The sequence below is a fragment of the Camelina sativa genome, chromosome 1 (assembly GCF_000633955.1).
Source record: "Camelina sativa cultivar DH55 chromosome 1, Cs, whole genome shotgun sequence".
Taxonomy (NCBI): Eukaryota; Viridiplantae; Streptophyta; class Magnoliopsida; order Brassicales; family Brassicaceae; genus Camelina; species Camelina sativa.
The window spans coordinates 9,361,111-9,382,481 of record NC_025685.1 but is presented as its reverse complement, the minus strand read 5'-3'; the positions used below and the strand labels follow the sequence as shown (position 1 = coordinate 9,382,481).

General features: G+C 37.0%; 7 protein-coding genes and 1 pseudogene across 9 annotated transcripts; 2 read left to right on the top strand and 6 right to left on the bottom strand.

Annotated features, from left to right (window-relative positions):
* Positions 4 to 1,984, bottom strand: LOC104785196 (probable mitochondrial adenine nucleotide transporter BTL1). 2 transcript variants are annotated; one of them, XM_010510372.2, is made up of 6 exons: positions 1,897 to 1,984; positions 1,608 to 1,763; positions 1,293 to 1,387; positions 865 to 1,198; positions 523 to 760; positions 180 to 436 (listed from the first exon to the last, which is right to left on the bottom strand). In XM_010510372.2, the coding sequence occupies exons 2-6, from the start codon at positions 1,731 to 1,733 to the stop codon at positions 180 to 182; spliced, it is 1,050 nt and encodes a 349-aa protein (XP_010508674.1). In that variant the 5' UTR covers positions 1,734 to 1,763; positions 1,897 to 1,984. The 2 variants fall into 2 exon arrangements, with proteins under 2 accessions (XP_010508666.1, XP_010508674.1); XM_010510364.2 differs by lacking the exon at positions 1,897 to 1,984 and having other exon boundaries at positions 4 to 436; positions 1,608 to 1,733.
* Positions 2,208 to 3,486, top strand: LOC104785175 (50S ribosomal protein L18-like). Its single transcript, XM_010510332.2, has 2 exons — positions 2,208 to 2,429; positions 2,838 to 3,486. The coding sequence occupies exons 1-2, from the start codon at positions 2,265 to 2,267 to the stop codon at positions 3,234 to 3,236; spliced, it is 564 nt and encodes a 187-aa protein (XP_010508634.1). The 5' UTR covers positions 2,208 to 2,264; the 3' UTR covers positions 3,237 to 3,486.
* Positions 3,396 to 4,037, bottom strand: LOC109125450 (auxin-induced protein X15-like). Its single transcript, XM_019227078.1, has one exon. It carries the CDS (start codon positions 3,783 to 3,785, stop codon positions 3,420 to 3,422), a length of 366 nt encoding a protein of 121 aa, XP_019082623.1. The 5' UTR covers positions 3,786 to 4,037; the 3' UTR covers positions 3,396 to 3,419.
* On the bottom strand, positions 4,205 to 6,546 carry LOC104785183 (vacuolar-processing enzyme delta-isozyme-like). The gene is made up of 8 exons (XM_010510344.2): positions 6,234 to 6,546; positions 5,964 to 6,128; positions 5,715 to 5,871; positions 5,519 to 5,604; positions 5,234 to 5,433; positions 4,847 to 5,108; positions 4,555 to 4,761; positions 4,205 to 4,453 (listed from the first exon to the last, which is right to left on the bottom strand). The coding sequence occupies exons 1-8, from the start codon at positions 6,477 to 6,479 to the stop codon at positions 4,313 to 4,315; spliced, it is 1,464 nt and encodes a 487-aa protein (XP_010508646.1). The 5' UTR covers positions 6,480 to 6,546; the 3' UTR covers positions 4,205 to 4,312.
* Positions 8,802 to 10,165, top strand: LOC104705830 (elongation factor 1-alpha-like). The gene is made up of 4 exons (XM_010421918.1): positions 8,802 to 8,816; positions 9,342 to 9,383; positions 9,813 to 9,846; positions 9,909 to 10,165. The coding sequence occupies exons 1-4, from the start codon at positions 8,802 to 8,804 to the stop codon at positions 10,163 to 10,165; spliced, it is 348 nt and encodes a 115-aa protein (XP_010420220.1).
* Positions 10,543 to 14,516, bottom strand: LOC104785159 (U-box domain-containing protein 35-like). 2 transcript variants are annotated; one of them, XM_010510319.1, is made up of 11 exons: positions 13,949 to 14,516; positions 13,749 to 13,825; positions 13,515 to 13,636; positions 13,205 to 13,410; positions 13,056 to 13,107; positions 12,531 to 12,942; positions 12,333 to 12,434; positions 11,859 to 12,245; positions 11,022 to 11,780; positions 10,859 to 10,931; positions 10,543 to 10,737 (listed from the first exon to the last, which is right to left on the bottom strand). In XM_010510319.1, exons 1-11 carry the CDS (start codon positions 14,130 to 14,132, stop codon positions 10,718 to 10,720), a joined length of 2,394 nt encoding a protein of 797 aa, XP_010508621.1. In that variant the 5' UTR covers positions 14,133 to 14,516; the 3' UTR covers positions 10,543 to 10,717. The 2 variants fall into 2 exon arrangements, with proteins under 2 accessions (XP_010508621.1, XP_010508613.1); XM_010510311.2 differs by lacking the exon at positions 10,543 to 10,737 and having other exon boundaries at positions 10,744 to 10,931.
* On the bottom strand, positions 17,597 to 17,980 carry LOC109133496 (uncharacterized protein At4g04775-like). Its single transcript, XM_019246882.1, has 2 exons — positions 17,807 to 17,980; positions 17,597 to 17,743 (listed from the first exon to the last, which is right to left on the bottom strand). Exons 1-2 carry the CDS (start codon positions 17,978 to 17,980, stop codon positions 17,597 to 17,599), a joined length of 321 nt encoding a protein of 106 aa, XP_019102427.1.
* Positions 19,292 to 21,273, bottom strand: LOC104705814 (annotated as a pseudogene).

The following is a 21,371-nucleotide window of genomic DNA, read 5'->3' as shown; positions in this document are numbered from 1 at the left end:
AACAACAACAAAAAACTCAGCTTCTTACTTCTCATGGGAGTTAAAACACTCTCAACTGCCAAAAAAAAACATCTCATGGGGTAAAAGCCAAGTCACCACATTCCCTAAATCATAACTTTGAAATGCGATGAGAGGCTTAGCTTTAAGTAACAATGGTAATTTAAGTTCCAATTTCGTCATTATAGTAGTGGTTTGGTGTTGGCAGCAAGCAAAATGTCTTTCCAGGCTTCATAGAAGACCCAAGTGATGCCTGAAGACGGCATGACTTTTAAACAACTTGCTCCCCATCCTCTGTAGAGTCCCCTCACTCCTTCGTTCTTCACTACTTCTGCAATTGCTGCGACCATGTTCGGTGGACATTCCCCCTTCAGCGCTCCCACCATCAACCGCTTCCGCGCCACTTCCAACGGGAAGCTTAAAGTGCTCGCCGTTAAACCTGACCCCATTCACAACTCGATGAGTCTTAAAACATGATTTGTGACAGAAGATACTGTAAAAAGAAGTTTTTGATTATTTAGTTACCAGCTAAAGCTCCAAGAAGAAGCATCTCAGGACGGTTCAAAGCCTTTTTGTTCTTGGATTTGCAGTAAGAAGTCTTCATTGTGTCATACATGAAGTAATAACATGTGCTGTATGGAAGCATCCCGACCAGTGTTGGTCCTAAGCCAGCGTAAAATCCACGGATTCCATCGTCTCTAAAGATCCTCGGAATTGCAAGGGTTAGGCTTGGATAAATATCAGGGCTCACAGTCAATCTATCCTGGTAAGGATCAGAGAAAAATCAGTATCATTCGACTACAACAACAAAGAAAAGGCTTTCAATTCTGCGTTATACAACAGAATGTGATCGACTAGTAAAATTACCTTGAGGACTTCGAGAGGATGGCAAACAAGTGTACTGGCAATACCAGCAGATGCACCAGCCACAGCAACAGGAGAGATCCACGATATGGAAGGACTCCAACTAAAATCACCGATTTCAATCTTTGCTTCCTCAATCTTCTTCAGCTTCACTTGTGCTGATGTCATTGCACGTTTTACCCACTCAAACGTCCCCAACTCAATAGCTTGAGTTGGAATGATTCGTATCATATTAATTTCGTTGCCAGCCCAAAGACCTTGCCACCCTTGCTTCTGTACGACTTCAATAAAACTGCCTGGAATGCTTCTTGATCCGACACCAACAATCATTCTTGTCCTGCCAGATTTCACACAGCACAAAAGTGCAGTCAGATAAAAAAGTTGATAACAACATTAAAGGAGATTATAACAAGGGAAGGGACTATACAGACCTTATAGTCTCAAGTGGAGCAAGAACAGCTTTTGTCATAGCTCCAGCTAAAGCCCCACTAAGAAACTCACGGGCTTCCCTAGACTTGAAGAAATCCTGAATCAACAAAATACACACACACAATGGTATGGTTCCATAAAATCATCCAATCATGGTTCAAAACAGAGATTTGCAAATCCAAACCACATAAAACCAATTACCACAACATAATACAGATAATCAAAACTACTCAGGGCAACACAAATTCAAATATTCTCTCATAAACACGAAGCATAGAGACTGGGACCAGAAAGAAGAAGGAACAAAAGGAACTCACTTTAACAGGAATAGTAAAGTCAGGAAACTGAGGTTGGAGACGAAGATGAGAATCAGATGAAGCTGAAGAAACAGAGTCCTTCTCCATAACCACCACAAGCCCTTGTTTTGGAACAACCATTGCCATTTCCGGTCTCTCTGTCTCAGTTTTGTTCTTCTATCAAAGATTTTTATCAGAGACAGAGAACAGGAGATTCACAGAAAGGGCAACAGAGAATATTCAATTAAACATAATCAGAAGAAGAAAATAAAAAAAAACAAACTTTCTATTAGATTGTGTGACAACAGACCTAGTTAGAGAAGTGTATACTATATTATTATTAATTTATGGGAAGATGAAGATTTAAGCTTTTTTAGGGTTTATGTGCTTCTCCCAATGTTTTTTAATTTTTAATTTTTTTTAGCATTTTATGTACAACCCCCACTTGTAGAATCAAAACGCTCATTTTTATCCCTTTATTTTCTCAAAAATATCTTTCTCTGTTTTGGGGTTGATGATTCGATCCGGTTCACCAATTTCATTATTATCTCATGATAACCGATTTTGACCGGACAAACCAGCCCGGTCAGGGGTTTAGCCGCCGAGCCCTATCCGATCAGTCTTTACCTTTTCTCACTCTTCTCCAACCGCTTTCTCCCACTCTCAAGCTCGACGACGATGTCTTGCGTGGTCTCCTCAACTTGCTCACTCCTCCCCTGCGACTCGAATCTGACTCGGTCAAGTCGTTCTAGTAAACTGGGCTCTTCAGTTTCGTGGCAGTCTTCTTTTCCCAAACTCTCTATCGGAATCGGCTCTGTTATCTCATCTCCCATTGTCAAAAAGGTAAAGAAGCCTTTCTGTAATCGCGTTGTCTCTGCACAATCTCTGAGATAGTTTCGTAATTGTTCTTGGTAGTGTATAGTTTTTGCTCCTTCTCTGATTTTTGTAACTTTGTCTCTGCTCTTGTGTGTTGGAACTCATTGTTCAATTTAGTCAATTGTAATTTGTGGATTTGAAGTAGAAATCTAGGGTTCTAGTGAATCGTAATGAACATGAACTAGAGGCCCTTTAATGTGAATAAGAATCTAGGTTCCAAAGCTTAAACCTTTATCTTTTGGGTGTTCAAAAGATTCAATTTTTTCTTCTTATAATGGTACCTAATGATTCAGAATACCCTCTTGTCTTAGCTTTGCAGTTATGATTTGCTATTGAAATTGTTCTTATAATGTTTTGTTTAATGGATTGTTTTAGGACTCGTTTGTGCAAGCTGCTTGGACTCGAAGATCACGTGGTGAAGCGGCGAAAAGACCCAACAAGAAGTCATGGAAGCAGAGAACAGACATGTACATGAGGCCTTTCCTGCTCAATGTGTTCTTCTCCAGGAAGTTCATACACGCCAAAGTGATGCATAGGCCAACAAGCAAAGTCATTTCGGTTGCTACCACAAATGCTAGAGATATAAGGACTAATATACCGTCTCTTGTGGACAACGAAGCCTGCAGACTCATCGGTAAGCTCATAGCTGAGCGTTCAATGGAAGCTGACGTCTACGCAGTTTCTTATGAGCCAAGAAAGGGAGAAAGAATCGAAGGAAAGCTAGGGATTGTGATCGATACGATTAAGGAACATGGCATTATTTTTGTTCCTTGATAATCTCTTTTAATAGATGATGATGACTTAGTAGCAGGTCTGTGTTTTGTTTTTGATGCATATGCAGCAAAGACGAGAAACCTGATCTCTTTGGTAGTGAATGGTTCAAGAACACAGGTTTGATCACTAGAGGAAGAATATGAAAAAGAGGAAAATAAGTTAGTATGGTTTATATAATTACATTTATCTGTACACTTGTTTCTTCTTGTCACAAGACATGTATCTAATCAAAATCTCTTCAAAAACACTTTCTTCACAAGGAATATGAATCCCTCCTTCATGTTCATACCCAAACTCATCTGCTACTTCATCCATCAAAGTCCTAAATTCAGGATATTGAAGATACTTGGTTGGTATCACAAACCTTTGCATCTCTTCGCCCATGTAGACCGCAAGATGTCCTCTCGGGACATCGTTTTGATCTCTGGCTCGTCTGCTACCGTCTGATAATTCACCCGAGATAAGACGATCCTTTATGTTAGTTTCGTACCTTTTGTTTCGTCTGATCTCTTGGTTTGCTAAACGTATGATGAAACTTAGCGAAATCATTTTGTTGAATCAAAAAAAGAAAGATAGCAATAATCAAACGAAATATGGTGTCATGAGAAGTTAAAATTCTAAAGGAATCATTTATATATCTATCAACGTCAAAGGACCTTTACACTTGGTAGATCATAGATAACGATAAAGATCTTATCATGAAAGCTGTTATCTTCATAGAAAGTGAAAAAATAAAAAACAAGCTAGGTTAGCGAAACCCAGTTGTTCTTGTTTCTTATTTTTTTTTCTTGTGTAATTCGATTCAATTGATCTGTCTGCTTTTTATGTCTTTTGTTTTCTTGGTCAACACGTTACGGAAGAAGACTATTATTAGGTAAGTACAGCTGTCCGTACCGTACAGTTGGTACGAGGTTACAGTTCTGTGAATCCAATTCGCAAGTTAAGACCACTACTTTCGCGTTACCATCGATTAAAAAAGCTTTCCATGTAAAAATAGGCATCAGCCAATTTGCTTACATCGAGTTTTATTGAACAAACTTTGATAGTTTTTAAAGTCGGTCACATAATTTTGCAAATCATTTAATTGTACAAGCTTGTTCAATGGCTGAAACAGTTTGCTTCACATCCACTCCCACATTGCAGATATTGGCAAGAGCTCCTGTATACTTCAGTCCGTAATCAATCGTTGCTCCGCAGTGAGTCTTGAAGCTATTAACCTGCAATATTACATTTGATGTATACTGTTTTAATAAATGATGCAATGGTTGTTGCGTAGAACACAAGTAACAACAAGATTTTGGGATGTGGTTTGTGTTACCAGAGTCTTGAAGCAATCCCAATCGTCTACAAGAGGCTGTCCTGTTGTTCTTGTGGAAGTTAAGAGATTTAAGACATTGGTTTGTTTAAGCGAGAGTCGCAGAATCTCTATGATGCTCTGATCGATTTGTTTCCTATGACTCATTACATCAAATAATTTCTTCTGAGCTTCGCCTCTTTCAGGTGATCCCATTGGAGCTTTTTGAATCTGAGAAATGAATGAACCTTAAAACATGAATCACTCTTTCTTTTAAAATGATCGAAAACCAGAAGAAGAAAGCAAAAAAACTCACTTTTCTCTGGAGATATAACAGAGGGATATCGCGAGGACTGACCAAGCCAGCTCTAGAGATCGGTGTTGAGGAAGGGGATTCAGTGAAAGTGAAGTTTCCGTTTTCAGGATTGGTTCCAATGTAAGAGACAAGATAATCTTTAAGTATCTCCTCTGATCCGAATTGGCATACATGAGAAGTCTGTTCTACATCAGATCCTGTTCTTCTCTTTACAACTTGGTATTGCTGCTTCAATGTCTCTTTGCTCATGTCATGAAGTTCACTGTCCCCAAAAGCATTCACAAAACAGAGAAAAAAGTTATTCTCAAACACAAAGTTTTCAAGAACAAATATAAATATTCGAAATAGTAGTCCATAAAGATTGAATCATTTTTTGTTTGGCAGTACCTGTCCTCAAGCCAAGAGATGCTGAATACATCGCCGAGACAAGTGTCATATTCAGAAGTAGAAGGAGGATATGTATCAGGACAGTAAGTTCCATAGCTGCTCTCTTGCGAATTAGAAGCAGTCAGTGCATATATGTTGAGATTGTCTTTTAAAATCCCTTCAAACATGCTTCCAGCTTCACATGCTTCAATATAGATCACCTAACATCCAAAAAAACACACCTCAAAAAACAGAACATGTATATAAAGGATAGAGATATAATAACGAATGGGTTGAGTTATTTACCATCTTGTTATAGCTTTTTAGCTTATGCATCTTCTCCAAGACTTCATTGAAATCTTTTGCAAGGACATTCTCACCCCTAGGCATCGCTGATAATAAACATCAACAAACTTTCGATTAGTATGGATCAAGAGGGATACATCTTGATTAGAGATATATATGGATTAGTTAATTAATTTTTTTGTTTGGCTTAAAAAACCTAGTAATCCAGGAGATCCATGGTCAGCATAGTAGATGAAGATAGTATCAAGAGGACCACTTTTCAAAACTTTGCCACTTCCTCCTGCGACACCACTTTCATTTCCAAGTAGCACACTATAGAAATTCGTAGCATTAACAGCTTCTTTAGTGTAGTCCTATATTAACCAATTAAAACCAACAAAAACTAAATATATTATATGGAACCATTTGTGACATAAAAGAAGTAACAAATAATTATAATAAGAACCTTAGGAACTCCATTATAAACATCCTCTCCATAGGGTTTATTAATGATAACTCCAGGTCTAGGATTCTCCGGGGAAAACGCGATATCATCATACATAAACACAATGATGTTTTCGTCTTTTAGACCGCCTTTTCGGAGTATCTGATATGCATGACATATATCAGCCTGTGAAATAAAACATCGAATCGATTTAGTACACACAAAATCTCTCTTGGACCATATGGAAATTTTGATGTTACATGTTCACACAAAATCTAAACATTTGTATACCTGATGCCTGTAGTTAGAGTAATCATTTGATCCAGCAACTAAAACAGCCCACTGTTTGCCTTTAATTTCACCCTCGTTGCTAGATTCAAGATCATCATCGTTCACCAATTGGATTTTGCGGGATTCAGCTGATAACATAAGCAAAACATTGATGAAAACAAGAATCTGAAACTGACCAAGACGAGACATTATTTCTGAAAAAGTTTGTTTTTTTTGTGATGATGATTGAGATGATGATGATAACATAAGAATATTGCTCGTTTATATAGCCAAAACCTTTTTACCAAAAGTACAAGTTTGCATTTCAGTTGAATGTGGTGTTATTAGTTTGTGATTTAAATAGAGTTTTAGTGACTTTAAATTATTATATAAAATATGTTGTTATTCAATCAAGATTTTGTTAAACTCTTTAAAATTTAATGTTCTTGGTTTGTGTTGTAGAAAGTCAATAAAAATTTTTTATGTTATTCAAAAGAATCAACTATTAATAAATTGGTCAAAATAAAATTTTGGATTGTTAATAAATTCAATTATTATGTTATTGATTTATGACTTTATACACTTTTTCTTTACAAAATAAAGTTATGGTAAGCACATTAAAATAAATAGATTGTTTGAGAGACTTTACAAGATTGTAAAAAAAAACTAAACAACAAAATTATAAAAAACTATTAAGCAATTCTCCAAAATCTTTCACTTATTCATTTTTTTAATAATTTATTGAAGTGATTAAAATTCTTTATAAATTTCCAATAACACTCCTCGAAGTGTTGACTTAAAAAGTAACGCATTACGTTGTCACACATGACACATGAGCCCTTGCATGATGATGAACTAAACGGCCTTCAAATGTTTACTTGTTTTTGTTAGCTAGCTCCTCATTTTTCCGTTATCTTATTCTCATTATTATTAATTTTCTTGTGGCCAATCTAATTCAATTAATACATATTATTTAGTGATTAATCAATATAGAAAATCTATAAATAAATTGTACATGGATTTCACTCTTTCCTTAATATTACTAGTCACATAAACACTATCACACATTTGGATATAAAATCCAGTTGATACAAATTGATATTAAATGGGGGTTTTTTTTTTCATTTCAGATTTTTGAAGATATTACATAAATATATAAAGTAATATATTTAATATAAAGTATAAAGGTTTAAGTTAACAATCTTTTCAGATTGTGGAAATTTTTGAAAAATAATTAGCAATAATATCAAAATAATACAGTAACAAAAATTCACATTTAGAAGATATATATGAGCCAAGACAATAACGTTCAAACTATTAAAACTTACCATTTTGTTATTAGTTTCTATTTTGCTTTTCCTAAAATTTCTAATATTCTATTTATATTTTCTTCGGATTAATGTAACTAAAATAAAAAAGAAATTTCAAGTTACTTACATTTTCTTGTGACCAACCTCTGCTAAATTAAGTAATGCATACAAATTAGTGATTATAATGAGTAAGTAGAGAAAGTTTAAGCATTGCGGAAATTTTTCATTCTAGTATAAATCCAAAAGTAAGAAGATGCGTTTGAATTGAGAACTTCACCGAAATAGAGAAAATACTAACTTTTTGTTGAGTGAATAAACCAATGATCGTGAAATTTAGCGTCAGGTACTGACATCAGTTACTAGACTTAGAGCATGTCCAGTGGAGTTTTTTTTGGGTACTCAGACCATTTTTAAGTCCAAAAGAAAATAAAAATTAAAAAAACTGGCCCACAAATTAGTAGAACCGTTGCTCTGCGGAGTAGCGGAAGGAACTGTGAAGACACGGTAGGTGTCAATTTCTAATTGGATTTTATAAAATATAAAAGACAGTATTTTTTTTCTCTCCTTTTCTTCTTTTGCAGAATCTCTCTCGACGAAACGGCGAATCGATGGACGACGGAGGCGAGTTTGCCGGCGGCGGTTTCATGCATTCTCAGGCGACTACTCCTTTCGCATGACTCCTCTTCGTCCCTCAAGGTTTTTTTCCTCACTCTCTCTCTGATTAACTTCTCAATCTGACGAATTCGATCAATCCTTTCTGCGTTTTGTTCAATCCAAGTCTATCACTCCGTGCTTTGCGTTCCCATGCTCTTGGAATGATGCTGATTTCGTGATTTTTGCATCTTATTAAGGAGGAAATAGAATGTGTTTGCTTGATCTGATCAGATTTTTTTACCACTGAAATTTCATGATTCAATCATGGTTAGAGCTTGGAACATAGCGAGTGGTGGTTTTGAATTAAAGTTGGTTCTTGTTGTGTGAGATTTTCTTCCTAGAGGATCTGGTTTGTGAATTTTTAAAACCTTCTCTTCTTATGTGTTTGTTAATAAAAGCTTTGGTTTTGAGGAAGAAGCTTTATTTTTGAGCAAGGAGCTTTGGTTTTAAGGAGATGTATTGTTTCTGCAGCTATATTATGCTTTCTGTTTATAATCGTTGGATGCATCTTCTGGTTCTAAATTGTTTAGTTCTGTTTGTTTCCAGCCCAATTGTATCATATTAGCTATATCCCCTGCTAACCAAGACATAATAGCCACATCGGATGCAATTAAGCTCGCCAAAGATGTCGATCCAACAGGTTTGTTTGCTGTTTTGTTGCGAATGATTAAAGTATTTCGCAGGAGCTTCTTGAAGGTGTACGTATGGAGCCTGGAAAAAGGTGAACGGGTACTAACTCTTGTTAACTTCAATCGTGCTTCTTGAAGGTGTACGTAAGGGCTCTCTTCTCCTGAGATAATGATCAAAATTTAAAAGGTAACAAAAGCTAATTGTGTTTGTTGTGTTGTTATTGTTACATATTCATTCAACTTGTTTTATATGGAATTGTTTAGGATTTGAATGTCTGTGTTTTTTTTTCTTCCTTATGATTATTACTATTTAGACATAACAACGAAACCGTTGTGCACTAATCTGGTCAGACCTCATTCTGTTTGTAGCTTCCTTATCACCATTTTGCTTTGCTCTTTCAACATATTTGTTTCTTGTTTTTCAGATAGTACCTGACGTTGTTGGCTTGTTATATTTGTATTTTGCAGATGTCCTTATTATATCACAATGGGTATAGAAAGTCAACTGGAATGATAGTGTCCTGATTTCTCTGCAGCTTTTGGCAACTTTGCTTCTGTTCAGTGCTCTTGCTATGGAGGTAATCATCTTGATGCCTTCTCCTTTCACTCATAAGTTTGTAAGACTCCAGTTTTGAAAACTAGAACCATTTGGCTCCATATCAATTGCATAGGAGAGTTCTTCGATAGTGATCTTTGGATAATGTAGCAATATATAGTTGGTTAGTATATGTATAAGTGTGGTTTCTGTTTTGTTGGTTTAGGTTGTAAAGGATCCTACGATTGTGGTTTCTGTTTTGTTGGTTTAGGTTTGTAAAGGATCCTACCAGCAGAGACATTGATCGATTGTTGGTGCATTTTTATATAAGAATTGATTGAGTTCATAAATAATCAAGCATGAGTTCTGTGTCGGAATGAAGAAGAAGAATGTTTAATCTGGATTTGAGATTGGTTTGGTACTTATAGCTTGTGTTTCGATTGTGTTCTTTTTCTTCCTATTTTTGTTGCAGGCTTTTCTCAAGAAAATGGCAGAAACAGGACAAGGTAAGCTCTATGGGAAAGAACCAACACATAGAGCTTAAAGTATTGTTGCAGGTTTGTTGCAGGTTATGCTGAAAGAGAGCGTGGTATCACCATCGACATTGCCCTTTGGAAGTTCGAGACCACCAAGTACTATTGCACAGTCATTGATGCTCCTGGTCACCGTGATTTCATCAAGAACATGATTACCGGTACTTCCCAGGCTGATTGTGCTGTCCTTGTCATTGACTCCACCACTGGTGGTTTTGAGGCTGGTATCTCCAAGGATGGTCAGACCCGTGAGCACGCTCTCCTTGCTTTCACCTTGGTGTCAAGCAGATGATCTGCTGTTGTAACAAGGTAACCAAATTATCATCATGAACCACCCTGGTCAGATTGGAAACGGTTACGATGATTGCCACACCTCTCAAGCGTTTTTTTTTGTTTATGTAATATATGTTTAACATTTCCAAATTATGTAAAATATTAATTGAAATCATTGTTTTGTCATTTTAGAATATTAAAATTTGTTAATTAAGAAATAATTGTTTAAAAATTATTATTGTAATGATTCAGCAACCTATTTGAGTTACTCTAGTGGAAGCATAGTTTTGTTTAAGTTCTAAATGTGTTGCTTTAATTAGTTTAGAATAAATAATATGATTTGTTTATATTTGAGCAATTTAAGAGAGTTGCTGGAGTGGACATGGTCTTAGTAGCGGGGAATTGTGCGGTCTAGACATAAAACGAGTTGCGTCTTGCAGAGATATTATAACTAACCTACTCATCTTTTTCTCTCTGTTGTTTTATTCTTTACGACTTGATACATTGTTTACATACAGCTTTTATAATTACACGGCACACTTTTATACAAACTACAAAGACAAGAATGGCCTCACTCCATGTCGTTTTGGTCTGAGATATATAAATAAAAAATGGAAAATGTGAGATTTGATGGACCAAACATATGTTAATGTTACAGGAGATGAGTGAAACTAATCATTTGTGGTGGGAAGTTTAGGATTCTCTAATGTACCTGAGTTCTTCTCTGTGTCAGATAAAGTGCTTGAATGTGTATTAGAGCTATCCGAGCATACGCTCAGTTCATCCTGCAACGGAAGCATTTCAAAGATTTTCAATTTAAGATGAGGATTCGATAGAAATTGTTGGAAATTGCTAAGATCATTTTCAAAACTCACAACTGGTGGCAAGGAGACTTGGCTATGATTAGGTGTTAGGCCTCTGCTTAAGTTGAACATCATCCATTCCATATTCGCATCTGCACGAGCTCTCAGTCTGTTGAGCTCTGGTAAAACCTCTTTACCGAGGTCTGGCCGGTCTTTCCTTCTCAGCTGTGCACATTTAAGTGCAATCTTTGCCAAAGAAGTAGCTTCTTCCACAGGCCAATTAGGCACTACTGGGTCTAACATGTCCTTGAATGTGCCTTGCTCCATCGCTTGCTCAACGGTATAAGACAAACCCGTTGGTCTTTTGGCAGTGAGCAGTTCGAGAAGCAAGATACCAAAGGAGTAGACATCAGATTTCACACCGAGCATTCCAGTTTGTTGGTACTCCGGATCAATGTAACAGAAAGTCCCAGCAGTTGATGTGACGTGGCACTGCGTTACGTTTTCAGCAACTGCAGGCACTAGTTTAGCTAATCCAACATCCCCGATTTTGCTTACGTAGTTCTGGTCAATCAAAATGTTTCCAGGTTTCAGATCACGGTGCACTATAGGCTCTGGTTTCGTCTGGTGAAGGAAGAGCAGACCCGTCGCAACTTCGGCTGCAATTCGAAACCTGAGCTCCCATGAGAGTGGTGGCGTGTTTTCATATTTATAGAGCCTATCAGATAAACTGCCTTTGGCCATATACTCATAAACAAGCACTCCATATTCTGGACATGCTCCAATAAGTAGCACCATATGCGGATGTCTTATGCAGCTAAGAACTTCCACCTGCAACAATTCTCAATAGTCGGTGAACAAACATCTAATCGATTTTGAGAGTATTTTATGATTTTAGGTTAGCTGTACCTCTCTTTGAAATTGAGATCTTCCTTGAGCTGCATCTGGTCTCAAAACTTTAATAGCAACAGGGGTATGATCAAGATAACCCTTATAAACAGGACCATACCCGCCTTCGCCTATCTTATTAGCTTTGTCAAATGAGTTGGTGGCTTCTTCAATCTCACCGATAACATACCTCCGATATCTCAAATTGGAATCCGAGAAAGATCCTGCAGCTTCTATGGCTCGTCTTTGTGTTTCGAGATCTGCTATCTTGCTTGCTGTTTCAGAGGCATCCATGGCAGCTTTGTTTGCTCTCTCTTTTTCCACTATTGACTTTATAGATTTCTCCGATATCTGTCCTTCTTGCACCCATCCTTCGTCTTCCAATTTCTGACGTTGGAGCTCCTTTGCCTTTGATCCAAAATTAACAGTCAACACTGCTATATATTATCATATTCACAGTCACAGGGACGGGTTTACTTTAATATATTATTTTACCTCTTGCTTTGCTGCTAGGGCTTCTCTGCAAGCTGATCCATACATGTCAATTGTGTGTTTCAGTTCCTGCTTTAATCTCCTCATCTCAGCTTCGACTTCTTCCTGTACATTTCAGGAAAAAACATATATATAGTAAACCATTCACGTACGAAAACATGTAATGGCTGCTGTCTATATAACCCATCAAACGCAACTTACCAAGTTTTGTGGTGAACAAGAACAAGATGACCGACCGCTATCTTGTGAGACGAAGGAGAAATCATGTTGGATATTAGTGTCATTAAACCTGATTCCTAGACGCATAGAGTGTCCAGAGCCTGTTGACATTCTTGGAGTTAAACCAGAATCAGGAAAGTCATAGATGAAGGAAGGGCTTCCAGTAGTGCTTAAACTCGGCCTGCCTGAGCTCACGAAAGATATGTCAGACCTCCCAGTACTTGTACTTGGCCTGCCTGAGCTTGTGGTACTTGGCCTGCCTGAGCTTGTGGTACTTCGCCGGCCTGAGCTTGCAGTACTTGGCCTGCCTGAGAAAACAAATGATATGTCGTTCTCCGAGTCTATCAAATCATAGAATGAGTTTGGGTAATTTGATGTTCTCGCCATAGGTGACCTGTCGATGATATTAATGCAAAAGAAAGAACGAAAGATAAGTTTTTTTGTCGTCTTAAAAAGTAGGATCAGTGTTTCTTGGCAAAGAGAAAAGAGATAATCATGAAACATTACTTTCCATAATCTTCAATGGAGCTAGCAGTCGAAGACCTTGCCGGAGTCCTATCTGTTTGTAGCAACGAAGGAACAATATCAAGATGAGTGGCAGTTCCACATGGATGGTTAAGCCCCGAAAAAAAACTATTTAAAACTAATAATAGTACCTTTAAAGCTCATGGTGTTCCTGAACTTTTCGTAGTTACAGATTTCAGAGTGGTTTTCAATTTGACCCATAAGAGGAGAGCGATATGGAGCATCTCGTGAGGCATAGCGGACTGATGATATCTTCCCCTTGGAAATGACATAAACTGTACAGAAATCAGGTGCTGCTTTCGCTACGTTGCTCGGTGTATCAGAAATCTTAAATTTTCTGTATGATTGGATAGAAAATAAACACTTAAAAAAGGAGACAAATAGAAAAGAAGAAGATCTCAATTTGATATAGGAAGGAAGAGAATTTTTATATGAAATCACCTCATGAATCCATGCCTCGATGGGGCACCAAGAACCAAATTCTCAATGACGCCAGAGGAAACATATTCCGTAAGGGACTTGACTATGTTGTCATCCTCAAGCGTCACGTCAAGGCATTGTATCTAAAGGGGGAAACAGTTATTAACTACCAGAGGCTTTGCTATATCAATTTCATGGGTTCGCATTAGAAACAAAGCTTTGTAAGCGCGGAACAGAGATGGGGTTTTTATTTACCTCTTTTCGACTGCAGTAGCAATGGAACGTCACAAAAAGACTCTCGGCTTGCATATGTTTCTCTGCAGAAACCTCACCTGCAAAAACCCACCAAAAAAAACAAAAACTTTAAATCTGCAACAACCTGAACAACAAGACCAAGATGGGGGTTTTTGTAATACAAAGAGCATAAATAACATCAAGACAAAGCTCAGTCAGACCTGAATCAGATGATGATGATCTGAGGATGACATGGAGGAGGATAATGGTTTGTCCTTTGGAGACAAGATGATCAGCAGCCCATTTGAGAGCATGTTGGCTTCCTTTATTATTATCAACTGCTACTGCAACTAACCCAGAATTCGAACTTTTCTTCTTCGAGTTGTTTCCCTTTTGAGCCTTCATCGATTGAGAACCCCCCTAGTGTTTCCAACGAAATCTCTATCTCTCGATTCACTAAAATCTTCCTGGAGGATCTCATTCTCAATTCAAAAGAAATCTACGGTGTTCCTAAAATTAGGGATTTTGAAAATTCCTCTTCTCCCAAAATAGAAAATTTCGATTCAGTGGTGAAGTGAAGAACAACAACAACAACAAAAAAAAATTGATACTTTCGACCACCCATTCATCATCTTCTCCGACAGCTTCGGGTCCGCAAATAAAGTCTTCACTCTATCATCTCCTCGCTTCAAGTGATGTTGTTTCTCCTCCCCCGCCCCAATAACTTACAGTAAAGGACTCTCTGGTCAAAATGTCATGGCTCATGACTGTTGGATGTTCAAATTTTGGATTTGTTTTTTCTCAATTATGTATCATCAATTATCTCATAAATTATATATATATATATATAATATATTAACAATAAAATTCATCATTTTTCATATTCTATAACCTTTAAACCTTTTAAAATAAACTAGTTTTTTTTTAACATTTGTTTCATTTGATTTGGATATCGAAAAAAACTACTTACTCTTGCTTTTCGCTTTTTTTTTTAAATCGTTTTAGGGAATAGATCCCAACAATTATCAATTTTAAAATCAATCTTCTAATCAACTCCAAAATCTACCAAACTATGGTTATTCACCAAAAATTTTCATAACATCAGCTGTTCCAAAATATGATCCATATTTTAGATCGATGATGTCATATTCATCTAAAACACCTCCTTATTCTTCTACTCCAACGAGTAATAAAACTTTGAATATTGGAGCAACAGAATTCCCCGAGTTTTTTATACAAATGGTTCTTGGTGGTATGAGCGGTGTTCATGAAGCCATTCCAGATATTGGCAAGAGCTCATGTATACTTCAGTCCGTAATCAACTGTTGCTCTGCAGTGAGTCTTGAAGCTATTAACCTGCAATTTTTCATTCGATGTACACTGGTTTAATAAATGATGTAATGGTTGTTGTGTAGAACACAAGTAACAAGATTTTGGAATGTAGTTTGTGTTACCAAAGTCTTGAAGCAATCCCAATCGTCTACAAGAGGTTGTCATGTTGTTCTTGTGGAAGTTAAGAGATTTAAGACATTGGTTTGTTTAAGCGAGAGTCGCAGAATCTCTATGATGCTATGATGTATTTGTTTCCTATGATTCATTACATCAAACAATTTCTTTTGTGTTTCGCCTCTTTCAGGTGATCCCATTGGAAGAGTGATTGCAAACTCCCCTCTACATAGTATGTTTGTTTTGGGTGGATGTACAGTAACCTCTTTTGTATTATTTAATTCTTTATCTTTTGATTATTATAATAGTAAATATTCAATTTGTGTACAAAATTTAAATATAAATATGCATTACAATATATTTAACTATTAATTTTTTTAATATAGATAAATACTTGTAATTGTTGTTATTTCAATAGGTACTTGAATAGTTGAAGTTGACATTGTGACTAACGATGCAGGAGAAGAGGTATTCAACAGTTTCTATGTCTGCTTTGATGTGCTCAAGAAAACATGAAAAGATTCTTGTAGGCCACTAATAGGTTTAGATGGAACCTTTATAAAAAGTAAAGTTAAAGGTCAGTTGCTGGTTGCTTTAGGTAGAGATTCAGATAATGCTATCTACCCAATAGCATGGGGGTGTGTACAAGTAGAAAACATAGTAAATTGGTTGTGCTTTGTGAGGAAGATTAAGGCTGATTTGGGACTAATGGATGGTGATGGTTATATCATAGTCTCTGATCGCCAAAAGGTAATAAACATTCTGATTTTGGGTTCATTGGTAATGTGTTGTATTTATTCAGTTATTAATCTCTTGCTTTTTTTTCAGGGACTTATCCAAGCTGTTGAGTTAGAGCTACCAAAAGTTGAGCATAGAATGTGTGTCCAACACATTTATGGCAACTTGAAGAGAAACCATGGGAAAGATAAAGAGATGAAGAAGTATGTCTGGGATATTGCATGGAGCTACAATAAGAAGGATTTTGAAGCAAACATGATCAAGCTTAAAAACTACAGTGAGATTGTCTGGCGTGATGTTGTAAAGTCGAAACCAAGAACTTGGTGCATGGCGTTCTACAAGCAAGAAAACTTCTGTGAAGATGTTGAGAATAACTCAGTCGAGTCATTCAACAACTCCATTTTGAAAACCAGGGACAAAGCATTTGTGCCAATACTTGAGACCATAAAGAGACTTGCGATGGTCAGGATTGCCAAGAGATCTGCCGAGTCTCATGATCACAATGGGAGATGCACGCCATATGTGTCTAAGTTCCTTGCCAAAGAATTTGAAAAAGCTTCCGAATGTCAGATAAGAAGGAGCACAAACGACAGTTACGAAGCTACACTTAGTGGAATTTCTCATCGGGTAAACTTGACTGAGAGGACTTGCACTTGTCAAAAATGTCAAATATGTGGCATTCCTTGTGAGCATGCTTATGGAGTCATTATTGATAGGAAGTTTGAGGTTGAAGACTATGTGTGTTTCTGGTTTCGGACACCTATGTGGAGGAGGAACTACACAGAAGGTCTTGTTCCACAAAGAAGACCTGCTTATTGGCCATCTACTAACCTCCCTAATGTGCATAGACCACCATCACCACCGCAGTCTGGGAGGAAGAAAGGAAAGGAGAGTAAGAAGGACAAAAAAAGGAAAAAGGACCAAATGAGTCTCCTTCGAAAAAAGCACCTAAAAAGTTGAAAAGGATAATGCATTGTGGTATGTGTGGTGAAGCTGGTCACAATTCTAGGTTTCACTCGAGGAAGAAGTCTTCTAAACAGGTTAGTGAGTGAAGTTTTCAATCTACCTTGTGTTAAATAGTATGTGAAATTGACCTTTATTTTGCTTCATCTTGTGTCTTAGACATTTGAACTTGCTCAAGGCACTCAAGGCACTCAAGTGGAACCGTCTCAAGGAGTTGTGATGTCTCAAGGATGATCTAGCAAGGATGAAGGATTAGGAAGTGTTAGATGGTCGGGTTTTTGTTTTCCCATCTGATTAGGATAATTAATGTAATGGTCTCTGTTTTAGGATGTTTAACTCGGCTTATGTATTGGTTTTGAACCATGGATGCATTTTTAGGATGTTTAATTCGGCTTATGTATTGGTTTTGAACCATTTGTGCCAATGTCTCTGTTTTTTGTTATTTTGGTATCTCCTTTCTCATTAGACAACAAAGAGGACACAACAAGAACAACATAACACTAACAACAACAACACAATACATAACAAACCCAACAACTACAAGCCCATACATAACAAAACCAACAACCACAAGCCAATCAAACTATCAGTTTGCTCAAACCAATCATGATCATACAACCTACAATTACAACAATCATTATTTTCTTCAGACTTGATTTGGTTTCCAACAGTTCTTCTTCTACCCTCTCAAAAATCTCTTTCTCTAGCTTCATTTGCATCTTCTAAAAAACAATCTTCTGGTGATCCATAGTCTCTGTTGTAATCTGGGACACTGTTTGTTCAAGTACAGCCGTTCTGACAGCCAATCTCTTAATCTCATCCAACAATGCTTTGTCAACCCACTTGAAATTGTGGTTATCATCAATGAGCTACACAACACAGAGAATTATAGTGAAATTTGTCCAAAACAATCCAAAAATCAAACACATTACCTTATGTGATGCAGCATAACCACACCGATAGTAACGGCGGTATGGATTGGCAGCGGATTTTGAAATCAAAGCCAAGATACTAGCTCCACACCAACACGTCTTCGGTACACCCACAACTCTTCTTCTCTGTTGGACATTGGATGTTGTACTCGTAGCTCCAGATGAATTGCTCATATCCAAGCTCAGTTCTTGAAAATAGAAATCTAAAGTATCGATGAAGAGAGCAAAATTAAAACTAGGGTTCTAAATTTTTTAATTTAGGGATTCTTCACACTGGGTATATATTTCGGGTTGTGAAATCGGGTCTCAATTCGGTTTACTGTATTCGGTTTTTGGTTTCGCATTGGTTTTGTGTCATAAACCGCGTAAACCAATGATAAACCACGATTTTAGCATAATGTGTGGATAGAAGTTTCGAACTGTAAATTTGGGGGGATACTGGACTGAAACTTACAAATTGGGGGGACAGAGATCGACGTTTAAAAACTGAGTGGATGTGGTGCTATATGAAAGTTTCTGGAGGGATACAAATCGTTTTTCCTTATTTTACAATAATACATTTTAATTTAATCATATGTTATATAACAAATCTTAGCATGCTATGCGTTCATAATTTACACTTAAAACTTATATCTATGAGTTTCGTTTAGTAACTATATTTTTCAGGTTTCATTATAATTTATTGGTTTATTACTTTTTCATGTTATAAAATATTTTATCTTCCATAATTTTATTATTTAATTAAATTAATTTTAATTTTTCATAATTTAGGGATAATTCGTACTAATCCCCTATAATCATATCAATCAAATTAAATATTCAACCGCTTTCTTTTACCATTCTATCTTTTTTATCTGTTATTTTTAACCGATTTCTGTTACAACCGCTGATAAGTTTTTCTCTTATAAACTTGGTCACCAATATGACCAATAGTGGGGGGAATTATGCGGTCCAGACTTCGTCTACCATAATTTTCAAAATGAGTTTGCGAGATATTAGAACCAAACCTACTCATCTTTTTTCCTCTATTGTTTAATTCTTTACTACTGACGAGTTCCACAATATGTACATACAATCGATGATTAAAAACTAATCCTTTGTGGGAAGTTTAGGATTCTCTAATGCACCTGAGTTCTTCTATATGTCAGATAAAGTGCTTGAATGTGTATCAGAGCTACCCGAGCATGCACTCAGTTCCTCCTGCAACGGAAGCATTGCAAATATTTTCAATTTCAAATAGGAAATGTTGAAATAGGTAAGATAATTTCAAATAGGAAATGTTGAAATAGGTAATATTTTCAATTTCAAATAGGAAATGTTGAAATAGGTAAGATAATTTCAAATAGGAAATCCAATCTTTTTAGCCCTAAATCTAAAATCCCGAGAAAAAAGTTGCGTTTGCAAATTTTTTTAATTCTCACACAAATAAGGTTCGATCTCAAGAGATGGCTATTACGAATGTGTTTACCACCTTTTGCGATTGGAAAGGAGTAAACTTTCAAAACTCAGCAAAAAGGATTTACAAATTACACAGACTTTAGAAAGCTGGAGAAGTTACATAACAATGAACAAAAAAAAAAAAAAAAATTAATCAGTCCTTTTCTTTTGCATCAAGATTACAACAAATTGTTTTTAACTTTTCAATCAACTCATCATCGATTCGTGGCGAAAGCAAAGTCATCGTCGTCTACTAACCGAGAAGCAAAGACGTTATTGGATGCGAAATCATTATCAAACTCTCCTCCTTCCTTTAACTTCTCTATCTTCTCCACTGCATCCATCATCTCTATCCTCCTTTCTTCATCTTCTTCGCAACAGCTCAACCCTATCTTCAAAAGGTTTAGCATCTCTGCTTTGCAGTTCTTCTTCCCAAACATTTCCTTGTCAAACACGTCACACGTTTTCTTCTCCTTAACCATGTTACTCACCCAAGTCACCAGGCTCATGTTCGCATCGTACCCTTGGCTTAGGTAATTCTCTGGAAACTTACCTGTTAAAAGCTCCAAGATCAAAACCCCGAGGCACCAAACATCTGTCTTCTTTGTTAAATGTCCTTTTATGGTATACTCTGGCGATTTATAAGCGATCATTAGATTGTGAGACTGCTCTGAGTTCATCACTGGTCTTAGCGCGTAATCTGTTAAACGAGGCTCAAATGATTCGTCCAATACAACGTTCGATGACTTGAGATGACCGTGAGGGATTGTTAGGGTTGGTAGCTCATTGAACAAGTAACCTAAACCCTTAGCCACTCCTTGTACAATCTTTTTCCTTGTTGGCCAATCCAATCCAGGTTGATCCAAAGAACGATTCGCTGAAACAGAGCATTTTTCGCTTTCAAAACTGCTGATAAAGTTCTAATTTTTATCGACAACAATAATTTTGAGTGTTACATACCGTGAAGATGGCTTGCCAAGCTACGATTTGGCATGAACTCAGCTATCAAGAGCTTCTCTTCTCTACGGTAATAGTAAGCCACAATAGGCAACATATTTGGATGGTTCAATCTCCCTAACCGTCTCAAATGCTCATGAAACTCATCTTTTCCGACATTGTTCATATGCTTATACCTCTTCACGACCATCGTCTGTCCGCTATGTATCCCAGTTTTATAAGAAGCACCAAAGCTACCGCTCCCAAGAACTTCAGCAGAGGCTCTAAGAAGATCTTGAAGGTCAAATCTTTTAATGTCATCTTGCAGAAACAAGAGTTTGCTCTGATCCGGTACCGCTCCTCTCCTACTAGTGTAACTCGATACAGACTCCACGGCATTCTCCTTGTCCGCGGATTGATCGTAATTGTATTTCTCTGTCCTTTCCNCTACCGCTCCCAAGAACTTCAGCAGAGGCTCTAAGAAGATCTTGAAGGTCAAATCTTTTAATGTCATCTTGCAGAAACAAGAGTTTGCTCTGATCCGGTACCGCTCCTCTCCTACTAGTGTAACTCGATACAGACTCCACGGCATTCTCCTTGTCCGCGAATTGATCGTAATTGTATTTCTCTGTCCTGTCCTGCCCTGCGGATGGATAAGCCGACAAACACTTGCGTCTTCTGGTATGAAGGACACAGACCACAAGCGAAATGATCATTAGTATTATCCCAATGACAATCAAAACAATTGCAGCCGTGAAGAAAGATTGGTATTTGTTCTTCTCCGTGGGAATAAAAGGTAGATTCGGAGAAGTCCCCGAGCATGAGCTTAGTGGAGGACCACACAAGTTTTTGTTCCCTGCAATTTTCAACAAAGCAAGAAAGATTATATATGTTTTTTACGTATAAGAACTTTGATATTTACCAAACATTATTTACATATATTGAACTGTTGGTTTGGTTACCTGCAAAGGATCCACGATCCATGCTGCGAAGGCTTTCGGGTATAGGTCCCTCGAGGTCATTGTTTTCGAAGCTAACCAACTTAAGGTCCTTCTGTTTAAAATCAGGTACTTGCCCTTGAAACTGATTCCCATTTAGCCTCACCTCTAAAAGCACCGGCAAAGAAGCTAAAGAAGAAGGGATCTTCCCTCGAAACGCGTTGTTTGCCAATATAACCTTCTTCAAATGATGC